The sequence below is a fragment of the Drosophila hydei genome, unplaced genomic scaffold (assembly GCF_003285905.1).
Source record: "Drosophila hydei strain 15085-1641.00,03,60 unplaced genomic scaffold, DhydRS2 tig00000090-arrow-arrow-pilon, whole genome shotgun sequence".
Lineage (NCBI taxonomy): Eukaryota > Metazoa > Arthropoda > Insecta > Diptera > Drosophilidae > Drosophila > Drosophila hydei.
In genome coordinates, this window is record NW_022045662.1 from 688317 (window position 1) to 714183 (window position 25867).

Below are 25867 nucleotides of genomic sequence, written 5' to 3' on the forward strand. Positions count from 1 at the left end.
GTCGATTTGTCATCGAATTGAGCCTGCTATACATAATCCATATCGCTATCGATATGAAATCAACAAATCCAATGGCACCAACACAGTTGGAAACTTTGATTTTGCATTTATTGTATTTGTGATTGTGATTGAAAGTGGAAGTGAGTGCCACCGCGTGATGAATAATTACAGCGACGTCGCTTAACCAACTACAAACGCGCCAACTCAAATTCCAATTCGTTATTATCTACGCAGCACGGCCAACTGAAGCAACAACAGCAACAGTAGCAACAATACAGCAGTAGCCGCAACGATTTTATGGAAGCAGAGCTGCAGGCAGCAATCGTTGTGCCGCTCTTATCACTCTTATCGTAAAGCGCGCCGCCCCCTTCGACAGTTATCAATATCAACTTGTTGCGATAAACGCAGTACGGATGCTCTCTGATCCCTGAGCTCAATCCAAGATCAAATTTAAGTGCGACAACGACGACGACGTCATTTTTCGAATATTGAACGCAAGGGCAGAGAGCAGAGGGCGTTGAGCGCGAGGCGTGTGGCGTGGGGCGTGGGGCGAGGGGGTGGCGGAAGTGGTTATAGAGAACTATTTTTAATAGTGGCCAGACACATGGAGGACATGACAAAAGCGACAAACTAAGCAAAAAGCAACGCGTCAAAAATGTACACAACGCATAAAATATTCAAATACAAAGCAGAAGCAGCAACAGCAATAATAACAGCAATTGTAAGCCACTAGCCCAGCACACACTCACACACAAACACTCATACATCTAAGGAGTGAAACAGCTGGCAGCTATGGAGAGACGCCGCCCATTGTTTCCCATTGAACCCGAGCCGCCAATAACGCCTACACAGCGGCTGACACAGCTGGCAACGCGGTAAGTGAAGACGCTGCATCAATTTCAAATGCGTGTCGTCGTGTGTGTATCCTTTACTTTACATACATGTGTGTGTGTGTGTCTAATATGAATGCCTAATGATTAGAGATGGGTGAGGGAGGCAGAGGTAGAGTGGAGTCTATCGGTCATCATTATTTATAGATAGGCTGCGCTTCCTGCCCACACACTCTCGCTCATCATTTTTCGATTTCAATTTCGATTTTTGGCTTTCAGCGCGCTACGTGCTCTGCAAGTAAACTGGAAGATTATAATATCGGGCATAGTATCAACGCTGTTGGCCGTTATTTGGTATTATCCAACGTTCTTTTTGTTCTTCGCCTTCGTCATCTATTCCCTGGTGCTTGTCTTTGCAGGTAAGTCAATAATTCGCCATGGCTATCATATTATCAGACCGTGAAACCATAACCCTGACTCATTTCTTATCAGCTTTCAATATGAGTTAGATTCCCCGTAATTAAAAAATTATCTTGTATTCTTTCAACAGCTGTTGCTGGCACCGTCTATATACATTACATATTTACGACCAATGAGCCCACAAAGCCCAATCGACTGCCCTCTAAGCTGCTCTACAATGCAACCAAGTAAGTTGCATCCATAGAAGGCGATCTTTATCTGATATATGCTCTATTCGATTGCAGATGCAACATCTTCGATTTGCCAAATCCTATTAAGAATCCATCGAATTTACCCCTGGTCTTTGGCAAGACAGTTGATCTGCAGCTCCAGCAGATCATTGAGTATGTGCTTCGCGACTTTATGGTGCCCTGGCTGGGGTAGGTTCCTCTCCAATATCCAATCCCATTCCTTTTCTAATTTCAACTGTCTTTGGCAGCTATGTGGTAACAAAACCAAAGCTCATTAACGATGTAATACGCGAGGATCTCTGGAATGCCATACAGAAGATCCATGAGCGTGCCGCCAAAATGGATCCAGCTAAGATCATTGCCGTGGACATGGTCAATCGGGTCACTGTGCATCTCGAAAAGATACGCATAGCTGAGGCTCGCGCGTAGGTTTACTTTATGAAGGCGTTTATGACTCCTCCTAATTGGAATTTATTTCATTGCAGAGCGGAAACGAATAACGCGCCGGTGTTTAGCACCAATCTGTACCTGGTCGATGAGGAAAAGGAAATGGAGTTTCTGCGAAAACTGTGCGAGATTATGGTAATATTATTACTGCCACGCGGCTACTCCTTACCACCGCTCAAAGTGCTGCTAAGCGAGATGCTCTCCTTTAAGAGTAAGAGAATAAGTTCGAGGGCTTTTAGCAAATCTTAAGTAACGCCGTTCACTTTCCGCCCTGCAGTTTTCTTTCCCATGATCAAGATGCTAACTGCTCCAGACTATATTAATCAGAAAATTGTGCAGAACATTGAGACGCGTCTAGCTGCAGCAGCAATAAGCAAACGTAGCTACGAATACGCAGCCAGCTTCGAGGACTTCCTGAAGATCATAAATAATTCTGGTAACTTGGAGGAGCTGTCGCTGATACGCAAAAGTATTGTCAACGACCTGATGCATGCAACTAGTATGCAGAATTTGCAGCGTGCCAAAGGACTCGATCCGGATACCGAGGATCATACGCTGACCAAATCGGAGCTGACGGCCGCGGTGCGGCTAAAACGTTACGTTCAGCAGCTCTCCGTGGCAAAGGGTCAGTGCGAGAAGAATTTGGCAAAGTTTGGCTGGAATGGCAACTACTCCAGCGATACGGCAAGTGAACTGTTAACCTGCTCTAAATTTTAAGCAAGCTAAATATGTTTTCTATATATATATATATATAGGATCTAACCCTGATAGAAATACTAAATACGGCTGTGGGCAGACGCTTCTTTACGCTGTTCCTCGAGCCGTTGAAGGCCAGCGCCCTGGTTGGCTTCTACCTGGCCGTGGATGAAATGAAGCATGCGCACAAATCAGCAACCCATCAGCTGGGCACAGAGATCTTCTATACGTACATTCGAGTGCCCAAGCCGGAGATACAAATTGATAAGCACGAACGCAAGCTAATTGAAACGTTTGTGCTGGGCGATGCAGGCCCAGATATATTCTATGATATACAGCGCAATATATTGCGCACCCTGGAGGACAAATACTATCCGCCGTTTGTGCTGAGCGAACAGTATCGCCAGCTAAAGGAGGCACTCGAATCGAACGAATTTAACGATCCCACCTTGCTCATGTGCCCCACTCTGCTCGGCGATGCGAACGACGAGGAGCAGCCTATCGTTGCTGATGGCTACAATGGCGGTGGCATGGCTCCAGCTGCCATTGATGTGGCTGCACACACTTCGTATGCGCGCCGGAAGCTCGAGCAGATTCAGGAGCGCATCGATAAAAAGAACCAAGCGCTTGATGCGCTCAAATACTCAGTGAAGCCAGAGTCTAAAGTTTTGCAAATACTCGAAAAGGAAATGGATTGGCTCAAAAGCGAGAAAAGACAAACCGAGGCACATCTAAGGCGCACGGATGCCTGGACCGAACACCTCGGCAAGTGGAAGGCAACCATACAGAGCGTCGAGGTGCGCGCAGTGATGCATATATCATATTAGGATGAAATGCTTTTGTACAAAGTTATGTAACAGGCTTCATATATTGCTGCTTGTTTCAGGTCTCCGATGAGAAAGAATCGCTGCAGTTCATGATTCTGGTGCATGTGGACGAGGATATAAATGCGCCGCCAGCTACAAAGAACGGAGACAGCAGCACAGGCAGAGCGCCAAGGCGTCGTCCATCAGGCATCTCTAGTGGCTGGGTGGTTATGCGCTCCCTTAACCAAGTGCATGTAAGCTTATACAATCCAAATATAAAGCAAAGATAATATGGCTGATCTCTTATAGGAGCTGCAACGCAAGCTGCGCCATGTGAGCTCCAATTTGAAATCATTGGATTTGCCAACGAACTTTAAGTTCTTCTTCTTGAAGACGGATCGACATGCCCAGGAGAAGGCCAAGGGCCAGATACAAAAGTTTTTGAATGTGAGTCGATATGAATGAATACAAATTGCAATTGCTAATACTTTTCACTCGCAGTTTATTTTAGAGGATGACCATTTAAATGGTAGCGAGGCCATCTACACATTTCTGAGCCCTAGCTCGGATCATTTGAAGCAGACTCTGCCCTCGCCCAAGAAATCCAAATTCTCGCTCTCGACGCTCTTTAAAAGTGACACAGCCAAGGCGCACGAGTCGAGCAAAGCCAGCGATCCGTTCTGGGGACTACAGCGCGACGATGATGACATGTCGAACTATCTGGATGGCGAGACTAGCAGCGATGCGAAGCTTCTCGCTGACTTGGACAGCAAGGATTCCATTGCTGAGCCGCTCTATGCGCTAATGGGCGAAATTTTTGATATGGGCGGCGTATTCAAATGGTTGCGCAAGAGCATCATCTCATTTGTCCAGATCACCTATGGGCGTACGATCAATAGGCAGATACGAGAGTCCGTGGCGTATTTGTTCGAGGAGTCCATGTTGCACAACTACTTCTCGGCCATATTGAAATCCTTTTGGCCTGGAGGCGTGCTCGCCTCGGCGTATCCACCCCGATCGGAGGATATGAAAGAGATGACCACCAATGCGGCCAAAGCGTTGCTTACGGATCACATACCCGAAGTACTCTGCAATCTGGTGGGCGCCCAGGCGGCCAAGCGTGGTGTCCTCAAAGTCTTCGATGCTCTACAGAATCCCACGTACAACAAGCAGCTGTTCTATGTGAGTTCAATTGAATATGGAAATTCATGCATTTTTGACTGATTTGCCTTGTTTGCACTTGCAGGAGCTTCTCGAAATTTTGATGATTGAGTTCTTTCCCGAAATACGTCAGCTGAAGGTAAATAGCAGCAGCAGCAGCGGGAGCGGCAGTGGCAGCAAATTGAACACTGCCACAGCTGGTGTAGCAGCTGCCACCGCTGCTGCCGCAGCACTGGCAGCCGTCACTGCTCTGCCCATTAGCTATAACAATAGTCACAATAGCCATGGCACGAATCTTGCTGCCAGCTCCACCTCCTCCTCAAGTGCATCAGCAGCAGCTGCAGCTGTGCCAGCTCCAAAGGAGCATTATCATCAGCCGCCGCAGCAGTCGCCGTATCATCAAAGCTCTACTCATCATCAGCAGCAGCAGCAGCAGCATCTGCATCTGCATCATCAGCAACAGCAGCAGCATCATAATCTACTCCATGTACATCATCATCATCATCCAGCTGCGGGCTCCAAGTAGAGCTTCATTTTAAAACTTTAAACTTTAAACTTTAAACTTTAAACTGTTTTTGTTTCTTAATTGGATTGTCTTTTATCATGCTCTCTAGCGTTCTCTTTCTAACCCTATTGCCAGCTCGCTCTGCAGCATGGCTAAGTCTTTCCTGTTTCTTTTCTATTTAAATTGTAGGACGTTGAGTGTTTTAGGATTAACAAATAACTGAACCTGTACAAAAGTTGATTCCCTCTACTTAACACACAGCTAAATGCCCTTCCTCTAGGCCCCTTTGTTGAGTTTGTTAGGCGTTCTGTTATATGTGCAGTGCATAGTAATACTCTATAGAGTTATTTGTGTTGTTGGTTTGATTAGCTTCAGTATTAAGCGTTACCAAATTGTTCCATTTAGATCACATTCCCCACTATAAGAAAGAAATGTACCCCCCCCTATTAAAATGAAATCCGTAAATCGAACATTTTTTGGTGCCGAGGACGCATTCTGATTTAAACTGGAGTCGAATTATTGTGATCTTAGCAAGTAAACAGCACCAAAAAATAAATAATAATAATAATATTTACTAAATGAGATGAAATAAAATACGATTGTAATTGTTTGTAAATGAAATTCGATGTGAAATTTAATTGATTTTCTCGAAACTAAATGTTTAAGCCGCAAATGTAATTTTAGATAAACCAAATATTAGCATTATATATATATATATATATCTAATAGTCTGGCGACTGTTCTGTGTCATTGGATTGTATAACTATTTATGTATATTGCAGTTGCAACGTTTTATGTGTAAACAATATTAACAACAAACTAACAAAAAAACAAAGAAACCCAGGCCCAAGCGAAATAAAGATGCTAAATATTTATGTAGTTTGTTCTCTCAAAACGTTTATTTACAAATCTTAAACTAAATTTATTACAAACACTAACTTCTAATCTCTAGCTTTGACTCATTTACAGATCTTAATTCTCCACCTTATTTGACTGGTAAATATCCTCGATCTCAACTCCATTTTCAATTTTGTTTTATAAGCTATAGAGCTCCTCCTTTATAGAGATATATACTATAATTTATATACTACAAATATTGATTCGTGAATTAAATGCTATAAGACTCAGCTCTTTACTTTGTTAAGAAAATGCTTTTTAGCTTAAAATAAGATTGTTTCATTTCACTTTAAATGATAAATTTCATAAATTATTATCATATAACTTATTTCTAGAAATATTTAACTAGTGAAGTCTACTTAAGTAACAGCTAAAGATATCTTTGTCTTTAAAAATAGCATCTTAAATATTAATCACCAATTTTAAGATATGTATAATAACGTTGAATAGGATATATATGTATATTTAGTTGTATATTAGATCTAGCACCCTTTGGGGCTCAAAGAACTTCGTATGTTTAGTCAAAATAAGACACAAAAATTCATTTGAAAAAACACTTAGTCTAGAGTTATTGTATGATATAATTGCTTGATCTCTGTTGCTTAGAAAACAGTTATCTTCTCTATAAGCCTATCCAGCTGAATGAGTTCCATATCCACGACTATCACGGCCAGATCCTTGCGCATGGCCGCTGGCTTCCTGATTAGCAGTTTCACTTCAAAGTATTTCAAGAGGAATCGCCATTTCAGCTCCGTTTTCCTGCGCTCCGACAGCAGCTGAAAGGCATCCGCTGTCAAGCCCAGCAAACGCTCTGCTATACCGCCGCTCAGGCGCGTCTCGATCAGCGTGCCCGTCTGATCAGACAGATGGATGTTGATGTTGAAGAAGTGCTCGAAGCGTGGACCGCTGTAGCATAAAGAGAACTCCAGCAGACAGCTTTCATTGTCGCAATCGTTGCGGCTGCTTGGTATGAGTCGCTGGCAGGACTTGCTGCGGTTGAATGAGGAGACGAGCGTAAATCAGATCAGTACGAAGATGTTAGAGAATCAGGTAATGCTTACCACTTCTTGCTGATGCTCGTGGCCAGGCCATCAATGTCGAACTTGCTGACCATGCCATAGAGCACAGCCGTAAACTGTTCGGTTGTCACATCCTGCAGGTTGCCCTCGGCTCGTTCATAGATCTGACGCACGCTCATCTGGGTTTGGATGTGATCGGCTGATGGAAGAAGAAATCAAACGGTTATTGAATGGATCAATAACAGCTGCTGCTACTCACCTGCTGGCAGCTGCTCCATATCTATTTGCGCGAACATATCAAAGCTTTTGAGCGGCGTGCTGGCTGCAAATGCAAGCAGTGCCTGGCATTCTGGGCTGTGTAGCTGTGGCTGCTCATAGATTAGCGTACAGCTGGCGTGGCTGAGCACAGGGCAGCCATAGAACTGTGAGTGCGACAGACGCACGTCTATTAGATGCAGTATGGTCTTGCGTGGCTGCCAGTGTTGGGCGCGACGTATCCAATCTTTGTGCCAGAGCGTGAATACCATGCCATCCGCACAGCTGTCATCGATCACCACCAGCTCGAGGCACTGCAGCAGCCCGTTGCCCAGGCGAGCCACTTTCCTTTTCAGCTCCCGCACCGGACGCACCGTTGCAACCACTACGAGCAGATCTACATATACAGCTGGACGTTGCTCCGCACCTGGAGCAGCACATCGCACATCGGAGAGCTTTAAGACGGCACTCAGTGGCTTGTGGGATAGATGTATTAGCTGGAGTAATGGCTGCACAACAGCCGTATCATCGATGCTGTGCTTTAGTAGATGGCCCTGACCCTCGTTCACGACCAGCGCACAGGAAAGGGTGCCACGTGGCTGATAGCGATGCTGCTCGATTGCGCCGAGCACATGGGGGGTCGATAAGGCCATCACTTTGGCGTTCATAATGTCCACCACATCCCCTATTTGCAGCATGTTTACATACTCATCCACGCACGCTCTGGTGCCCCAGCACTTGCAGTTGGCTATGTCGCGTTTCGAGTCGCGCAATGTGAAGCTAATGACGCCTCGTTGCTCATTGTTTATCTTGTCCAGAAATACATTTGGCTCAGATTTGGCTATGATAAGTGCCACGGTACTGAAGCTTGTCATTGTAGGCTGCATATCAGCCAAGCGGTATTTACGGTTGTTTCTATATCCCGACTCGTTCATGGCTAATCAATAAAAATTGTTAAAATCGTGGCGCAATTATCCTGTCCAGCCGTTAGGTTTTTAATTAATACCAATGTCAAAATTGTGTACACACTGGCATTAATCGTATTATCGATAGCTGCATTAATACCATTTGCCATCTCAAGTTGCAAGCACAATTCAAAAACAAAATATGCAGCGAATCAAAACCCAAAAGGAAAGCCAAAAACGAATATTGATTTAAATATTATTTACGTTCGTTTTAATAATGTTTTTGTTGCTATTATTGTTTAGTTCAATTTGTTTATACAATTTTTACATATCTACAACATAAAACGTGGACGTGTCCCATGCATCGCTGCGGCTACACAATTCGGGAATAGTTTTTACTTTTTTTTTGCTTTTTTTTTTAACGGTTTCTCGGGTTTTCTTCGTTTTCATTCATCCAAGGTACATAATATATATAAGTTAACACATAACATTTAATATAGGGTATTTCATAAGTTTATAATCAACCCTCGCTATCGCGTGTTTCGTAAGTTAAGAAACAGCCCTCGCAATTGCGACACTGCATACTTTGTATCAGCGCGCTATAACTGCAATGGTCAGCGGCGGTAACCAGATACTTTTGTTTACTGCAAGAGTTTCCGTTATTGCCTAAGATTGCTGAGTCGGCTTGCCGACCATGACATTGTGGTGTGATGCGAGTTTTGGCTTAGCTTAAGTGAAATATTCTATGTAGCTAAAAATCAGTTTTGCATTGAAGTTTGAAGAATAAACCCGCACTACTCCGGCACACCGCCGTAATCAAATTGTTATATTTCTGATCATTGCTGAGCCACAAGGCCAGTTAATAGAAAAGGGGGTGAAGTCAAACCCTCCAACATAATCATCATAAGAAGATTATAATTACCCGATCAACGCTGGACCTGCCACCGACGCCTAGCTCATAGCTGGACCAGCAACTTATTGATTAAGACTATAAATACCCGATCAACGCTGGACCTGCCACCGACGCCTAGTTCATCGCTGGACCAGCAACATATTAATTGGCGCCCAACGTAAAAAAAAAAAAAAAAAAAAAAAAAAAAAAAAAAATTTTTTTTTTTTTTTTTGGAATTTAAATCATGTAAGTGGATACTCCAGCCAACATTTTTTTTTCAAACACAAAATTTCTTAAATTTACTTTATAAAAAATTTGTTAGTACTAGTGAGTATTTCGTATTGCAACAGATTAGATTATAATAATCAGAACCAAGTTTCTGAAATACGTGAGAGTGGCTGCTCTGAGAATTTAGGCTGATAAAAATACTTAGTGTTACTTTCTATGTGTCTAATTCGACCCATCTTTTGACGGCCCGTTTAATTTTTCGCGGCCACTGGCCTGCGCATGCCACGGTTCAGCCAATATAGAAGCCCTCGCGAGCAATCTAGCGACTCAGATTCCGACTGTGACACTCGTATCAGAGTTCCGTCTACAAGACTTATACCGGCAGTTCCTCCACCATCAGATAGAATGGATCCAGATCAGCTTAGGGAAGTAGTAAGAACGGCCATCAGCAATGCCTTAGCCGAACAGGCCGCTGCAAACCAGCAGAGGGAGCAAGCATTGACTCAAAGAATTAATGAGTTAGCTAAACAAATAGCAGCAACAAGCTTTGCCACCCCACAAGTAGTAGCATATTCTGCTATAGAAATTAGAAACGATATTCACTGTGACGAGCCGCTAGATGCCGTCAAGTGCTTACCTGAGTTCGCAGGAGCACAGGAATCTTATGTATCTTGGAGGCAGGCAGCATTAGCCGCTTACGAGATCTTCAGACCACATAATGGCAGTTCTCGTCATTATCAGGCTGTCATCATTATAAGAAGCAAGATTAGGGGCCCCGCAGACGCGGTGCTGGCCTCATTTGGTACTGTACTGAATTTTGATGCGATAATAAATCGCCTAGATTTCACATACAGTGACAAGAGACCAATTCATGTCATTGAACAGGAATTAGGTACCTTGAGGCAAGGTGGCCTGTCCCTGCTTCAATATTACGATGAGGTGGAGAAGAAACTCGCTCTTCTCACTAACAAAGTTAACATGTCATATGAGCCGGCTTTAGCAAAGGGCCTATGTGAAAAATTCCGCGACGATGCGTTGCGTGTGTTCATATCGGGTCTCAAGCGCAGTCTTACAGACGTGCTCTTTGCAGCAAAGCCCAGAGATTTGCCTTCAGCACTAGCTCTCGCACAAGAAGTCGAGTCAAACCATGAAAGGTACGCATTCGCGGCTAACTTCGCAAAAAGTCTAGAAGACAAAGAGCGCAAGCCGCATGCAAAAGCACAGGGTCACCAACAGGAGAGGCATTCGCAACAAGCCGAAACACAAGCTAGCGGTACAAAGAATCCGCACTTTAGCAAGCAAAGCAGGGCCCCAGTGCAGTCTGACCAACGAAGCAGCAGGCAGCACAATAATAATGGCGCACCGGTGCCCATGGAGGTCGATCCTTCCTTCTCAAGGGTCTTGCAGCCCACTCAGGCCCCTGCTTACGCGAATAGGAAGCACCCCGCATCTGACCGCACAAGCGGTCAGAGGAATCAGCAGAGGCTGAATCACGTCACACAAGACGTGGGACAGGGGGCAGAGGCGTATGCTGATGCCGCCTCTAGCGCAGCGGCACAAATCAATGACGATAGTTATGACTCTGAAGCCCTCAATTTTTTAGGAGCAAATCCCTGCTACCCGTCATCAGACGAAGAGTAGCAGGGACTGACATGCGATTCCTCATAGACACGGGCGCGGCCAAGAATTTCATTCGGCCACACGAGGGGTTGAAAGGCGTCCGCTCGGTAGAGTCCCCCTTTAAAATTCATTCCATTCACGGCGAGACACAAATCACACACAAATGCTTTGTTTCAATGTTTGGGTTAAAGGCAACCTTTTTTATTCTGCCGGACTTATCAACTTTTGATGGGATTGTAGGCCTTGACCTGCTAAAGCAGGCAGCTGCTTCGCTTTGTCTAGCTTCAGGACAACTTAAGTGGGGTACGGAGGTCGAACAAATCACCTTCCACACGTGCAAAAATGTAAATTTCACGAATGTAGACTGTGCAGAGGCATCCCCTTTAGCTAGAAGTTCTTTTTTGAAAATGCTAAAAGCTAGACAAAAGGCCTTTGCGGACCCAGACGAGGCGTTGCCGTATAACACATCAGTCGTGGCTACCATTAGGACCACAGATGAGCAACCGATCTATGCCAAGCTTTACCCATATCCAATGGGAGCAGCTGATTTCGTTAACAAAGAAATCAAAGATCTGCTAAAAAATGATATAATTCAAAAGTCCGTCTCTCCCTACAATAACCCAATATGGGTAGTAGACAAGAAGGGTACTGATGAAGCAGGCAATAGGAAAATGAGGTTGGTAATGGACTTTCGTAAACTTAACGAAAGAACCGTGCCTGACAAATACCCTATACCAAATATATCAATGATATTGGGGAATTTGGGAAGAGCCAAATTCTTTTCAACATTAGACCTCAAGTCTGGATATCACCAGATCATACTCGCTGAACGCGACCGTGAAAAAACCGCTTTCTCTGTGAACGGGGGGAAATACGAGTTCAAAAGACTCCCCTTTGGATTAAAGAATGCAGCAAGCATCTTCCAAAGAACCATCGACGACATACTGCGAGAGCAGATTGGCAAATTCTGCTATGTTTATGTCGATGACGTAATCATCTTTTCAGAAGATGAGGAATCCCACATTAAACACGTGGATTGGGTCCTAAAAAGCTTATTTGAAGCAAACATGAGGGTCTCCGTCGAAAAATCACGTTTTTTTAAGAAAAGCGTGAACTTTCTTGGTTTCATAGTCACCAGCACTGGCGCCACGACGGATCCCGAAAAGGTTAGGGCAATACAAGAGTATCCAGAACCTAAAACACTGTTCGAGGTCAGATCATTTCTAGGCCTCGCAAGTTATTACAGATGTTTCATTAGGGACTTCGCCGCTATAGCAAGACCCATCTCGAATATCTTGAAGGGTGAAAATGGAACAGTCAGTAAACATAGGTCCAGAAATATAAAAGTTCAATTCTCTGAAGTGCAGCAAAGGGCGTTTCAGAAATTGCGCGATATTTTGTCATCCGAGAATGTAATGCTTAGGTACCCCGATTTTAAGAAGCCATTCGATCTAACGACCGATGCTTCGGCTCACGGCATAGGTGCAGTTTTGTCACAAGAGGGTCGTCCTATAACAATGATTTCAAGAACATTGAAGGACAGCGAGGTTAACTATGCAACAAATGAGAGAGAGTTATTGGCCATCGTATGGTCACTTGCCAAGTTAAGGCACTATTTGTATGGGGTGAAAGACATTAATGTCTTCACTGACCATCAACCCTTGACCTTCGCAGTTTCGGAATCCAATCCAAATGCGAAGATCAAAAGGTGGAAAGCGCGCATTGACGAGTCTAATGCACGTATCTTCTATAAACCTGGCAAGGACAATCTGGTTGCGGATGCCTTGTCAAGACAACAGCTCAACGCTGTAAATGAACAAGAGATTGAGTCCTGCGCAGCAACGATCCACAGTGAGGTATCACTTACCAACACCATCGAGACAACAGATAAGCCCTTGAACTGTTTTCAAAACCAAATAGTTATAGAAGAGGCGCGTTTCCCCTTAAAACGAAGTTTTATTCTTTTTGGAAATAAGAAACGCCACTTGGTCAACTATACTTGCGTCGAATCGCTGCTAGACGAGCTCGAAGATGTAGTTTCACCCAAATGCGTGAATGCTCTCCACTGTAATTTACACACGCTTGCAATGATACAAGATACATTGGTTCGAAGATACCCGGCCACAAAGTTCTGGCACTGCAAAAATCGCGTAGTGGACGTATTGGCAGTTGGAGAAAGAAGGGAAATTCTCACGGCCGAACATAATAGGGCCCATAGGGCTGCACAAGAGAATATTAAGCAGGTACTCTCGGAGTACTACTTTCCAAAGATGGCAAAAATAGCCAATGAGATAGTACTAAATTGCAAAACATGTGCTAGGGCTAAATACGATAGACACCCCAAAAAACAAGAGATTGGGGAAACTCCGATACCCTCACATGTAGGAGAGATGTTACACATAGACATTTTCTCCACTGACAGGAAATACTTTCTCACTTGCATCGACAAGTTCTCTAAGTTTGCTATTGTCCAACCGGTCCCTTCAAGAACCATCGTGGATCTGAAGCCAGCGTTAATGCAGCTGATGAATTTTTATCCAAAAGCCAGATCCATCTACTGTGACAATGAACCGTCATTGAACTCAGAGACCATCGTGACTATGCTCGCAAACAACTATGGGGTCAGCATTTCAAATGCACCACCATTGCATAGCATCTCGAATGGACAGGTTGAGCGCTTTCACAGCACTCTCTTGGAGCTAGCCAGATGCCTAAAGATCGATAAGGGCATAAGTGACACGGTAGAAGTCATTTTACTGGCTACAACTGAGTACAATAAGTCGATCCATTCGGTCATCGACCAGAGACCAGTTGATGTGGTTCAGGCTCAACCAGATGAGCCACAAGAGAAAATACAAGAAAAGATCAGAAACGCTCAGATGACGCTTAGAGCTAGGGAGAACGCAAATCGGCAGAATAGGGTCTTTGACGTTGGTGACAAAGTTTTGGTCAAGTCCAACCGACGACTCGGAAACAAACTCACACCTTTATGTGATGAGAAGGCCGTGGATGCAGACCTGGGGACCGAGGTCCTCATTAGAGGGAGGGTGGTCCACAAGGACAACCTAAGATGACTCTTGTTTTTTTTTATTTTTAAGCCACTAGGCAAACTTGTATAAGTTAGATATAGTTTTTCAATTTACTGTTAGCCACTTGGCATAGTTTTTATTAAACATTTTTGGTGGTGGGCAAACCTTTTAAAAAAAAAAAGGTTGCTAAAAAGAAAGGAAACAACCTTATTTCACAGGTTGGGATCCATAGTACTCCTTTTCTTATCAGTGGCTTCGGCACATGTCACCGACTACTCGCGTGCCAAGTACATTCCCATCATCGACGGCGAAATCTTGATATGGGAAGAATACGCCTACGTTAGGCACTCGGCAAACCTCTCAGAATACGTGCGAATTGTGGAAGAAACGGTCAAATTAATTGACATGTTCCCGCTATCCCACATGAAAAAACTTCTGAGTGTGGACACGGTACATCTACAAGACCTATTGGAGGCGTTAGGCACGCATCATAGAGTCGCCAGAAGTTTAGATTTCCTAGGGTCCATACTGAAGGTTGTGGCGGGTACACCTGATGCCAGGGATTTAGAGCAGACTAGATTTACTGAAAGGCAGCTAGTAAATGCCAACAATAGACAGATAGAAATAAACACTAGAGTTCAAGACCAGCTTAACCAGTTGACATTCACTGTCAATAAGATTCTCAAGATAGCCAAAAACTCACAAGTTGACACTAGCCATTTATTCGAGACACTATTGTCTAGAAATAGAATGCTGGTAATGGAGTTGCAAAATTTAATGCTTGCTATTACTCTTGCAAAGGCTAACATTGTTAGCCCAAACATTTTGGACCACTCAGATTTGAAATCAATTTGGCTAGAGGAACCCACCAACACTCCCATAGGAGATCTTATGTCCGTTGCGTCCGTAAAAGTCCTTCAATCCATTAACACTATACATTTTATAATTAAATTCCCAAAGATTAAACAAGCTTGCAGAAAAATTACGATTTATCCTGTCATTCACAAGAATTTCATATTGCGATTGCCTGACAACGTCATAGCCGAATGCGATGGAAAAACCCACACACTGCAGAGTTGCACCGCTTCACCTGGAGCCACCTTTTGTCGTCTGGCATTAGAGAGTTCATGTGCCAAAGAGCTCCATGCAGGTGGCACGGCACACTGTGAAATCCAGCCGAGCAACCTGGAAATAATCACCCACGTAGATGATGGAATCATCATTCTTAACGACGGGTCCGCAAGGATCCAGGTGGATAACGGCACTGAAATCCAAGTACACGGCACGCATCTCATTACGTTCGGGGACCGAGTCGCGATCAACGGGACTCTGTTTTACAACCACAACAACGTACGCAATAGAGTCCCGGGCATTGCCAACTCTCCCTTGCTGAACATCACTGCCAGCCAAGATGTCCTCAGCCTCCCTTATCTTCATCGTTTAAATGAACGTAATTTGGAGGAGATACAGCAATTCAAGAAAGACGCCGGAACTGATCAAGCTTATCGTGTGGCATTCATCATTGGAGGTATATGCTGTGCTTTAATCTGCATTGGCCTCACCCTTTGGCGGTTCATCGACGCAAGGAAGTCTGCGAAGCAATTACGAGAAGTCGTCGCCGGAATTGGGTCGGCCGAGGGCGGCCTTACACTTGAAGGGGGAGTAGTTAACACATAACATTTAATATAGGGTATTTCATAAGTTTATAATCAACCCTCGCTATCGCGTGTTTCGTAAGTTAAGAAACAGCCCTCGCAATTGCGACACTGCATACTTTGTATCAGCGCGCTATAACTGCAATGGTCAGCGGCGGTAACCAGATACTTTTGTTTACTGCAAGAGTTTCCGTTATTGCCTAAGATTGCTGAGTCGGCTTGCCGACCATGACATTGTGGTGTGATGCGAGTTTTGGCTTAGCTTAAGTGAAATATTCTATGTAGCTAAAAATCAGTTTTGCATTGAAGTTTGAAGAATAAACCCGCACTACTCCGGCACACCGCCGTAATCAAATTGTTATATTTCTGATCATTGCTGAGCCACAAGGCCAGTTAATAGAAAAGGGGGTGAAGTCAAACCCTCCAACATAATCATCATAAGAAGATTATAATTACCCGATCAACGCTGGACCTGCCACCGACGCCTAGCTCATAGCTGGACCAGCAACTTATTGATTAAGACTATAAATACCCGATCAACGCTGGACCTGCCACCGACGCCTAGTTCATCGCTGGACCAGCAACATATTAATTTATATATATAGAACTCTAATGCTAATCTAAATCGAAATTTATTGGTAAGCAAAGTGCTAGATAGTCAACTAGGCGCAACGCTGGCAACGAGGCTTCGCCCACTGCTAATTGTTCGGGGATGAATGCGGTGAATGCGACGTTTGTTGCTGAATTGGAGACTGGGGAAGATTATGTGGTGTCTGCTGCGCCTCATCCTCGCTCTTGCTGTTGCCTAATATCCAGTCCATAAGTCCATAAGGGCCACGTTGCGCGGATTGAGCTGTTAGAACAATAAAAATAAATAAATTAATATATTAAGCAAGCGCTGCAAAGATGTCGAGTCATTTACTTAGATCCGCGTCGAGCTGCTGCTGCTGCTGTTGCTGCTGCTGTTGCTGTGGTAACGGTTGCTGCTGGTGTGCAGATGGCGGAGAAGGAAGATAAGGTGCAGTTGATGCGGCAGTCGGCGTTGCTTTCGCCATGTCTCGTTGTAGCTGTATCATCTGCTGCAGACGTTGCTCGCGTTCGTCCACAATCGCCTTGTCCTTGGAATGCTTCACCGTTTGCAGCTCGGCCAACCTGTGAATCAACAATAAGTTAGTCAAAGAATACTCTAGAATAATTGAGCTGCGATCTTACTTCTGCTTCAGATCGCTACCGCTGGCAGATGTCGTCGTGGCAAGTTCGCCGCTGCTGCTCAGCTTGTTGGGGCTACTTGAGGCAGCGGATGAGGAGGCGGTGGCATTGGCGCTGCCTGAAGCAAATGCTGCTCCACCTGCTAAAGAAATATACATATATGTTTAAAGTGGAATTGCAGGTATTATTTCTATGGATCACACTTACTGCGCTCGGCTTCCAGCTGGCGCAGCGTATCAGAGAGCTTCAGTTGGAGATGATCGCGCTCTTCGAGCAGCTGCACCAGCTCAACGATCATCTCTTCGACCCGCATATCCCGTTGATGCAACATCATTAGTGCGTAATCCAGATCCGATTTCAGCACATATTCCGACTGTGGATCCTGACCGGCTGTGCCGCTTGCCCCAGCTGAGACGCCGCTGCCTAACGTATTCTGCAGCCGGAAGGGATCGTATTGGGAGGCGAGTCGCGCATATTCAGCGGAACGTATTGCCAGCTGCTCCTTTAGCGTCACAATTTCCATTTCTTGAGTCTCGAGCGCGCTCTGCATCTTGGTCAACATCTCATTAAAGTTATCCGTGGCTGGCAGTGGAGGCTGTTGCTGCTGCTCCTTCTGTTCCACAGTTTCTGACTGGGATGCGGAAGCCGCTGCAGAAAGTTCTTCGATTTGCGCCTTGTATTCAGCCTCACGCTTTGCTAGGTGCTCCTGCCATATGCTGGCCACTTCGCTGCACTTTTGCTCCACCAGCGCCTCCCACTGCTTATTCAAGGCAGCGATATCTGGCTGCTGCTGCTGCGGTTGTTGTGGCTGTGGCTGCGCCTGCGCCTGCTGCAGCAACTCAAGCGTTCTACGTAGCTCGGTTATCTCAATGGTCTTCATATCCAACTCCAATACAGTTTGCTTCATCTTGTCCTCCAGCTCCAGGCTGTTGAGCACATGATTGTTTAGCACGCGCAGTTCCTCCTCCATGTCGTTCTTCTCTTGCTGCAGATGTTCGCACTGCAGACGCAGTTGCTCCAGCTGGGGCTGCAGGTTCGGCTCAACTGGACTATCCGCCTGCTCCGACTGTTTCTCCTGATGCTCGAGCTTGTCCTCCTGCAACTGTTTGACCTGCATGCGCAACATCTGCAGCTCCTGATTCTTGGTTAATATCTCTAGCACCAGTTTCTCGGTTTGATCTTCCCGCATCAGCTCTTCGATGCGCTGCTTAAGATGGACGATTTCGGATTCCTTTTCTTGAAGCAGCGCCATGCTCTCATCACTGGGCGGACTTACTGCTACCGGCAGCTCCAGCTGCTTGGTCCTTAGCTCATCCAATTGTAACTGCAGCTGCTGGCACTCCAGCTGCTTGGCCTTTAGCTCGTCCAGTTGCTGCTGCAGCTGCTGGCACTCCAGCTGCTTGGCCCTTAGCTCCTCCACTTGCTGCTGCAGCTGCTGGCACTCCAGCTGAGACTGCTCTGCCTTCTGTTTATTCTGCTCCATCTGCTGTTTAAGTTGCTCTGCCTCTCGGTTATGCGAATCAAGCTCCGCTTGCAGCTGCTCCCGTTCCTGTTGGGCCTGCTGCTTCTCCTGTCGCAGTTGGGCCATCAGCTCCTGGCATTCGCTATTTAGATCTTGGTTTTCTGCCATCAGGTTGTCGATGCGGGCCAGTGCTGCTTCGTCGCTTGGCTGCGCTGTGGGCGTGGCAGCGGCGCTGGCAACCTCACCCCAGCTTTCCAGCTGCTGCAGTTTGTCTTGTAGCTCGCGTATGCGTGTCTGATACATCTGGACATCCATATCCTGCCGCTCCTTCAACTCGGCCATGCGTTCATTGCCCGCAGTCAAAACGTCGATGCGCTTCAACAGCTTTTCCTTTTCCTGCGTCTGTTGCTGTAGCAGCTCCTCGGACTTAGCTTGGCGCGCTTCCTGCAGCTGCAGCTGATACTTCAGTTCGTCCATGATGGCGCTATCTAGATCATTGTTGTTGGCGTTACGCGCTTGCTCCTGCTGCTCCTTGCTGCGGTACTCCTTAACGCACTTCATCAACTTTGCTGTTTTCGTTTGCAGTTTCGCTTTCTGGCTCTCCAGCTCCTGAATTCGCACTAGCAACGCTGCCGTCGCATCAGTCAGCTGTTCCTCTTTTCCCGCATTGGCCCAGGGATCCTCGTCCACGTCAACACCCCAGTCGCTCGTCAGCTGCGTTTGTTGCTGCTGCTGCTGTTGTTGTTGTTGCTGTTGCTCCTGCTCTGGATGGCAAATATACGCCTTCTTTGGTATGATGACCTGCTCTACTACGGGCTTCGTCTGCGGAAGACCAAGATCTAGGTGGGTCACAGCTGCGTCTGGTACCGTTTCGTTGCCAAAGAACATATCTAGCGTAGGAGCAGCCGTCGTCGGAGCCACAGCTGGCTGTATTAGCGCTTCAATGGCTGCAACACGCTCGCGCTCTTCAGCGGCAGCATGAAGCTGCGCCAGCTCCTGTTCCCGTTCAACAAGCAGACGCTCAAGTTGGGCACGTCGTTCCTCATGCTCGGCTAGCGCCTGATTGCGTGCCAGCAATTTCATCTCGAGCTCCTTGGCATGCTTCTCCAGATCAGATACATTACGCTGCAGATCCTCAATAGTTGGTTCCACTCCACTCGACTCAATGTTCTCCACTGGCTGGGCTTGTGGCATACTCATGCCTAGATTCTGTGTGGTCATCCTCAGGGGTTGAGCAACAATCTCATCGAAAGGCGATGGCGCAGCTGCCGCATCGCTGCCAAAGAACATGGCGGGCGCAGGCAATGGCACATTCTGTAAAATATAATTAACAATTTGTTCATTGTGCAGGACAATAGAAAAATTACGATTTTAATTGATCCGCTGTGAAAAATAATTGAAATGAAATCCCAGCTGTGCCGCCTTACAACGGATGGTATTTCGAGCTGTTATCGAATTAGTTCCTGCTCTAATTTTGTTTGAATATTATGTCCAATTGAGTTAAAATGAACTTGCATCTAAGGTTCATATTAATCGTAGCCATTAGAAAGTGAACCATTGTTCCAGCAGCGTTTGATAACTTCGTAATTAGCTTTGCCCACTGATCGAATTGGAATCGATATGCATGATTTTGAGCCAGTTTCAATAAGTATTGAGCATAATTTAGCGGGTAGTCAATAATATATCGATAGCGCAGTGTGGATGAAGAAACTAACATAAAATGTAGCTTAATCCTTAAAAAATTTGAGGGCGATTTATGCGGGATTTGAGTACTAATCTCTCGTTTTAGCTTTTTGTTCGTGCTCGGAGCTACATACCTGTTCTTGTCGTTGAGTGGGTTGTATCATGCCAGACCAAGCCATCCAATCATCTGTAGCTGTTGCTTGCGGCTGCTGCTGGAAGTTCACTGGAGCTGGAATTGGGCCTGGAGCTGCCTGTTGGCGTGCCAGCTGTTCGGCCTGCTCGTCGAGGCGAACTTGCAGCTCTACTAACTGCTCGGCGAGACGCTTGTTCTCGGTCTCAATGTAGACCTGGTCGTCCGTTTGGTTCTGGCCCAGGGTGTCCAGTTCGGCGATTTGCTGTTGCAGCGCTTGTAATTCCTGATTGTGATTGGCACACAGCGAATCGATTTGCGAGCGAAGATTGTCCATTTCCGTTTTGTCCTGTATGACCTGCATGCGTAGTTCTTGCAGCTCGAGCACGTCCTGCTCGGCACTGTCGTGTTGCAGGCGAAGCATAACCGCCTCCCGGCTGAGTGCCGCACGCTCACGCTCCACATCGGCCAGCTCCTCGTTAAGCCGCGTTAGCTCCTCGGTGCGTGCCTGTAGCTGTTCCTGTGACCTTTCCAGCTGTTGGGTGAGATCACGCGTTTCCACGGTGGCACGTTCCATATGCGCACTTAGATCACACTCCAGCTCATCCAGCTCCGTGGCCTTGGCTGCCAGCTTGGCGTCGTAGACCTGGCGTTGACGCTGCAGCTCCTGGTTGCGCGTCTGCAGCAGTTCCCGCAGCTCATGCAGCTCCTGTTCGCTGCTGCTGTTCAGCTGCTCCCGCTCTGCCTGGGCCTGCTGGGTCTGTTGCTTGTGACGCTGCAGCAGCGCCTCGTGTGTGGCCTGCAACGCGAGCATTTGATCGCGTGCCTCCTCCGCCTCGCTGCCCAGCAGTTGTAGTTGCCGGCTTTGGCTCTGCTCCCGCTCCGTCAGCTGCTGCAGACGCTCGGTTAGTTGCGACTCCTGCTCCGCTCGCTGGGCAAGCGCTTCGCGCAGTTGCTGCTCCAGCAGCTGCATCTGTTCCTTACCGCTCAGCTCATGTGCCCGTAGCGCTGCGGCTTGATCTTCGAGTGCCGCACACTTCGATTGTAGCTCAACTATTTGTGCTTCCAGCGATTCAATGTAGGATTGATCCTGCTGAAGCTTGGCTTGAATACCCTCATGGATGGTTTCCAGACGCCCGATAGTCAGCTCGAAGTTCACCTTTTCCTCGGCCATTTTAGCATTTTGCGCCCGCAGTTGATCAAGCTGCTGTGCTTGCGCCTTCTCCTTCTCCTTCGCCTTCTCCTCCTCTTCCTCCTCGGGCTGTGCCTGCAGCTTAGCGCGCAGTTCGGCCAGCTCACGCTGCAGACTCTGTATGGTGGCATTGCGATGCTTAATGACCTCTTTGGACTTGTCAAACTTCAGCGACTTCTGCTCCAGCTGTCGACGCAATTCCTCGTTCGAGGTTTGCTCCGCCAGTGCCAGTTCCAGTTTGTAGCTCTCTTGGCGTAGCGCTGTGTTTGCATGGACCGTATTCTGTAGCTCGACCTGCAGACGTTCCACCTCCTCCTTGAGCTTGGGCAGACTCGCCAGCTTGGACTGTTGCTTCACCAGCTGCTCATGCAGCCGTGCGTTATCCTGCGTCAGCTGGTCCATGCCGTGCAGACGCTGCTGCTGCTCCTGCAGCTCAGCCACTGTGGCTCGCTCCCGATGCAGCTGCTGCTCCAGCTCCGATTGCTCCGCGGTGCGCTTCTTCAGATTCAATGCGTACTTCTTGAGCTTCTCGCGTAGCTCCTTGTTGCGCTGCTCGCTGGCCTCCAGCTCCTGTTGGCACTGCTGCAGCTCCAACATTTTCAGATTCGTTTCGTACTCGCTCTCGCTGTAGCTCTCGATCAGCTGCTGCTTCTGCTCTGCGACGAGCGCCTGCAATATGCTCTGCTCCCCCTCCAGCGTCTCGATGCGAGCTTGGAGTTCGCGTCGCAAACGCTGCTGCTGCTCCATGTGCTTCTCGTGCGCCATTTCGCTGTTGTTCAGCGACTGATCGAATCGCTCGGCTTGCAGCTGCAGCTGCACCAGCTCCGCACTTTGGCTGGCTATCAGCTGCAGATGCTCCGCTTCGCCAGCACGCAGCTCCGCTATCACAGACTCCAACTGCGTCAGCTGCTGCTGCTCTTCTTCGGCTCGAGCCCGCAGTTCAGCTATCAAGTCGTCTCGCTCTCGCCCTTTTTCCTTCTCCATCTCACGTTCTCTTGCCCTCTCCTGCTCATCCTCCTCTGCTTGGCCAATGGCCAGCTGCTTGACCGTCTCCTGTGGCTCGTTGCTTTCGCGCAGCTCCTCAAGCTCCACTTGAAGCGCAGCCAGCGTTGCTTTGAGCTCGGCATTCTGTGCGGTCAGCTGCTCGTATTCCGCCAAAGCTTTGCCATTGGGCGCGGTGACAGCGACGACAGTTTCCACTACGGTGACCGTCTCCACTGCGGTGCTAGCTTCCTTCACCTTGTGCAGCAGCTCCGTCAGCTGGACGTGCACGTTCTTCGCCTCCTTGGCCAGCTTCTTGGACACATTTAGCTTGGCATTACGATCGTTTGCCTTGCGATAGGCCTCCAGTTCGGAGCTGAGCTTCGAGAGGGAACGTTCGCACTTGTCAAAGAGCGCGGCGCCACCTTCACCACAATCTAGGGCAGCCACCACCTCTGAGGAGCGCTGCATGGAGCTTAGTTCCTGCGACAGGTTCGACTTTTCGCTGAGCTGCAGCGACAACTGTTGCTTATCCCGCTGCAGCTCCTCCAGTTGGGTCTGCAGCGCTGCACTCTCGGTCTGCAGCTGCTCCTGCGCGAGCTTCAGCTCGGCTTGGAGTGTTGTCTTCTCCGCCTGCTGCTGCTCCTGGGCAAGCTTCAGCTGCGCTTGAAGTGCTGCATTCTCCGACTGCAGTTGCTCCATCTTGGCCAGCACCTCACGTCGCTCATTGGTGAAGAGCTCAATCTTCTGCAGCAACTCGTCGCTTTCGTTGCGCAACTGGGCAAGACTCTCGTTCACTTCCAGCTCGGGCGCTGCCAAATCCGTTTGGGTTAGTTCGCTCACAAAGCTGGGCAGTACGGCAGGCTCTGTGGGCTGTTGACTGCTGCTGCCGCTGGGCTGATCTCCATCTGCATCCGCTTCGCCCTCGCTGCCTGGACGCTGGCTAAAGCGGCGCTCAGTGGGCCGCTCCACGATCTCTATGGATTCGGCCGAGCTGGAGGAGCTTAACTTCTCCAGCTTATCAAGCAGCTCCATGTTCTCGTTGATATAGTGAGTCAGCTTCTTGTCCAGCGCCTCCTTCTCAGTCTGCAGTGTTTTCAGCTGCTGCTGCTGTTCGTTCGCCTCCGATTCCAGCTGTTGGACACGTTGTGACAGCTGCTCCTCCAATTGCACCTCGCTTAGCTCTGATTCGACGCGAGCTGTCTCGCTGCCCAGCTGCAAGGCTTCCAATGCCTGCTGCAGCTCCTCCTTTTGCTCCTCCAGCAGCCGTATGGCTTCTGTTTGGCCAGCAGATGGAGTTGGCTTGCTAGCAATCAGCTGCTGCTGCTGCTCCTGGGCCACATCCTCTTCCACGTGAGCTAGCTGCCATTGACCCTTCTCATCCTCCAGCACTGTGATGCGCTGCTGCAGCTGCTCATTCTCGGCGGTAATCCGGGCAAGCTCCTGTTGCGTATCCTGGCTCTGCAGTTTCTGCAGCTGCTTCTCCGCCTGCTTGCACTTTAGCTTCAGCTTAATGTTGCTCTTGTTGCACTCATCCAGCTTTTGCTTGAGCTGTTGCAGCTGCGTCTGCAGCTGTTCGCTAGCATCGCTGGCTTCCTCGTCTAGGAAGATGGGTTTGCTCTTGACGCTCTGCGCTAGCTTCTCCTCGAGCACACGCAAATTTACATTGAGTACATTCAGCTCGGTGGTCTTCTCCGCCAGCTGTTCGTTTTGCATTGCAATGGTGGCTTCGAGCTCGGATTCCCTGATGGCATTTGGTTCCAGCTGCTGCGTCTCTTCTTCCTTGCTGTTGCGAAGCTCTTGCAATTGCTTCTCTAGCTCCTGCAGCTGCTTGGCCAGCTCCACATTTACCTGGGCATCCGTTGAGACCACCGCCGCTGCCGCTTGGCTTGTTTGCTGCTCCAGCAGCTGCTCCCTTGCACTGTGGAGCTCCAGTCGTAACGTTTCCAGCATTTCGCTGCTATTCTCTAGCTCCGCATTGCGTTCGCGCAGCTGCTCAATCTCCGCGTGCAATCGTGCATTCTCCTGCTCGACCAGGGGTCGTTGGCTGTCCGCCTGTTCGTTCTGCTGCGCCAGCGTCGCCTCCAGCTGTTGGATCAGCTCTTCGCGTCGCGTCAACTCGTTGCGCAGATCGTGCAGCTCCTGCTGCAACTCCTGCTCCTTGCGGCTCTGCTTCATCTCGATGAGCCTCATCTTATTCTTGAGCAGCTTCAGGCGTCCCTCCTCGCTCGGCTGCTGCGGCGTCTGTTGCTGCTGCAGCTGGAGTTGCAGATCTGCTGCGGACCAGTGTCTGGATACAGGCGCCGCTGCAGCTGTCGCACGCAGATCGCTCATGGAGGAGCCCAGCTCGACGCTCTGCCTTAGCCCCGATTTTACAGACTGCAGCGATTTGGCCATGTCGCGTTTGCGCTGTTCGAGTAGCGCACGATTTTGTTCGGTGCGCTGATTCAGCATTTGCAACTTTTCGCTGCCCGTAGCATCTTTTGTGGGCGTGGCTACCGGTGTGGACGAGTCTTGTGTTGGCAGTTCGTGCAGAATTTGGGGCGAATCGGAGTTGCGCACCTTCAACATGGTCAGCCTCTGGCCCAGCGATTGGAGTGATCCCATCGAATGGCTTTTGCTAGGCTTGCTCCCATTGCCATCCTCGGATTTGCGCAAGGCACGCTCACGCAGTGCTGTGAGACGTTCCTGTAAGAGAATAGACAGGTATGAATAAGATAAGATCGCATTTAGCAGTTGAACTAATACAAGACTTACTTGCTGCTTAAACAGATTCTCGCGAAGGGTGTCCAGCCGTCCCTTGCCACCGACTCCACCAGATGACACATGCTGCAAAGGCAAGGCCAAAGGAAAGTTAGATTGTTGTTGTTGATGTTGTTGTTATACAAATGTAGTTTACCTGTATCAGTGAAATATCTGTGGAGCTGGTGTCTTCCGTATCCTCGGGCTCATTGTGTTGGATGTGCTCGGACATTGGCCCGGACATAACAAACAAATTCAACTAGCTAAACACGTTTACAATAAAATTACCAAAAAAAATAGGGGAAAACAAAAAAAAAAGAGGAAGCACTGGCTATCTCCGGAGTGGATATATCCAATGTCGTCTCGAGTGTTTCGTGATGTTCGTGTTGCTAACTATCGACATTGACTGAAATGGTAAAAGAACATGTTCTATGAATTATACAAAATATATAAGTCTAGTTGAGGGCTTTAGCGTTTGAAATTTTGGGCAGATTTCGTGGCACTGACGTGTGCACTTCTTCGGTGTGTGTGTGTGTGTGTATGTGTCTGCGTGCGTGTGTGTGTACATCTCTAGACGAAACAATTTCGCACATTTCTTCACGTACATGTACACGTAAGGATACACATACACGCGTGTTTCGTAATTTACAAAGGTAACTTGATTTTTGGCATAATTAACTTAACATTTCATTGAAAAACTATTTACCAATTATCATTAAGCAATGCTAACAAAAAAGAAACTTGAACACCAGGGCTCTAAAGTTGTTCTACTGCCCTAGTTTTTCAATTACAGGGGTGTTCTTATCTCCGATGCGATAGTATCGATTATAAATACGCTAAACTAATCGGAAGCAAATATTTATATTGAATAAT

At 47.5% G+C, this 25867-nt stretch overlaps 3 protein-coding genes across 7 annotated transcripts; 1 reads left to right on the forward strand and 2 right to left on the reverse strand.

Annotated features, from left to right (window-relative positions):
* Positions 1–48: 48 nt before the first annotated feature.
* Positions 49–5647, forward strand: LOC111598146 (sorting nexin-25). Of its 2 annotated transcripts, XM_023313220.2 has the most exons (13): positions 49–140; positions 235–875; positions 1110–1249; positions 1381–1477; positions 1535–1669; positions 1729–1905; positions 1966–2138; positions 2205–2611; positions 2683–3420; positions 3510–3683; positions 3739–3876; positions 3931–4611; positions 4676–5647. In XM_023313220.2, exons 2-13 carry the CDS (start codon positions 793–795, stop codon positions 5114–5116), a joined length of 3384 nt encoding a protein of 1127 aa, XP_023168988.2. In that variant the 5' UTR covers positions 49–140; positions 235–792; the 3' UTR covers positions 5117–5647. The 2 variants fall into 2 exon arrangements, with proteins under 2 accessions (XP_023168988.2, XP_030078876.1); XM_030223016.1 differs by having other exon boundaries at positions 49–875.
* An 826-nt stretch (positions 5648–6473) lies between these two features.
* On the reverse strand, positions 6474–8397 carry LOC111598155 (protein hold'em). Its single transcript, XM_023313240.2, has 3 exons — positions 7271–8397; positions 7054–7210; positions 6474–6982 (listed from the first exon to the last, which is right to left on the reverse strand). The coding sequence occupies exons 1-3, from the start codon at positions 8199–8201 to the stop codon at positions 6595–6597; spliced, it is 1476 nt and encodes a 491-aa protein (XP_023169008.2). The 5' UTR covers positions 8202–8397; the 3' UTR covers positions 6474–6594.
* Positions 8398–16196: 7799 nt separating this feature from the next.
* LOC111598143 (protein lava lamp-like) lies at positions 16197–25761 on the reverse strand. Of its 4 annotated transcripts, XM_030223041.1 has the most exons (8): positions 25701–25761; positions 25152–25400; positions 25010–25081; positions 20084–24940; positions 17012–19580; positions 16808–16946; positions 16518–16747; positions 16197–16448 (listed from the first exon to the last, which is right to left on the reverse strand). In XM_030223041.1, the coding sequence occupies exons 2-8, from the start codon at positions 25236–25238 to the stop codon at positions 16294–16296; spliced, it is 8109 nt and encodes a 2702-aa protein (XP_030078901.1). In that variant the 5' UTR covers positions 25239–25400; positions 25701–25761; the 3' UTR covers positions 16197–16293. The 4 variants fall into 4 exon arrangements, with proteins under 4 accessions (XP_030078901.1, XP_030078902.1, XP_030078900.1 ...); XM_030223042.1 differs by lacking the exon at positions 25701–25761 and having other exon boundaries at positions 16808–16943; positions 25152–25688; XM_030223040.1 differs by lacking the exon at positions 25701–25761 and having other exon boundaries at positions 25152–25688.
* Between the last annotated feature and the right edge of the window lie 106 nt (positions 25762–25867).

Excerpts from the sequence above, each read along its gene's own strand:
- LOC111598146 (XM_030223016.1), top strand. The coding sequence starts at position 793 with ATGGAGAGACGCCGCCCATTGTTTCCCATTGAACCCGAGCCGCCAATA. Across the intron at positions 3,421-3,509 it reads CAACCATACAGAGCGTCGAG|GTCTCCGATGAGAAAGAATC; the intron begins GTGCGCGCAGTG and ends TGCTTGTTTCAG. Across the intron at positions 3,684-3,738 it reads GCTCCCTTAACCAAGTGCAT|GAGCTGCAACGCAAGCTGCG; the intron begins GTAAGCTTATAC and ends GATCTCTTATAG.
- LOC111598155 (XM_023313240.2), bottom strand. The coding sequence starts at position 8,201 with ATGAACGAGTCGGGATATAGAAACAACCGTAAATACCGCTTGGCTGAT. Across the intron at positions 7,211-7,270 it reads TATGGAGCAGCTGCCAGCAG|CCGATCACATCCAAACCCAG; the intron begins GTGAGTAGCAGC and ends TTCTTCCATCAG. Across the intron at positions 6,983-7,053 it reads ACGAGCATCAGCAAGAAGTG|CAAGTCCTGCCAGCGACTCA; the intron begins GTAAGCATTACC and ends ATTCAACCGCAG.
- LOC111598143 (XM_030223041.1), bottom strand. The coding sequence starts at position 25,238 with ATGTCCGGGCCAATGTCCGAGCACATCCAACACAATGAGCCCGAGGAT. Across the intron at positions 24,941-25,009 it reads AGAATCTGTTTAAGCAGCAA|GAACGTCTCACAGCACTGCG; the intron begins GTAAGTCTTGTA and ends ATTCTCTTACAG. Across the intron at positions 16,947-17,011 it reads CCAGCTGGAAGCCGAGCGCA|CAGGTGGAGCAGCATTTGCT; the intron begins GTAAGTGTGATC and ends ATATTTCTTTAG.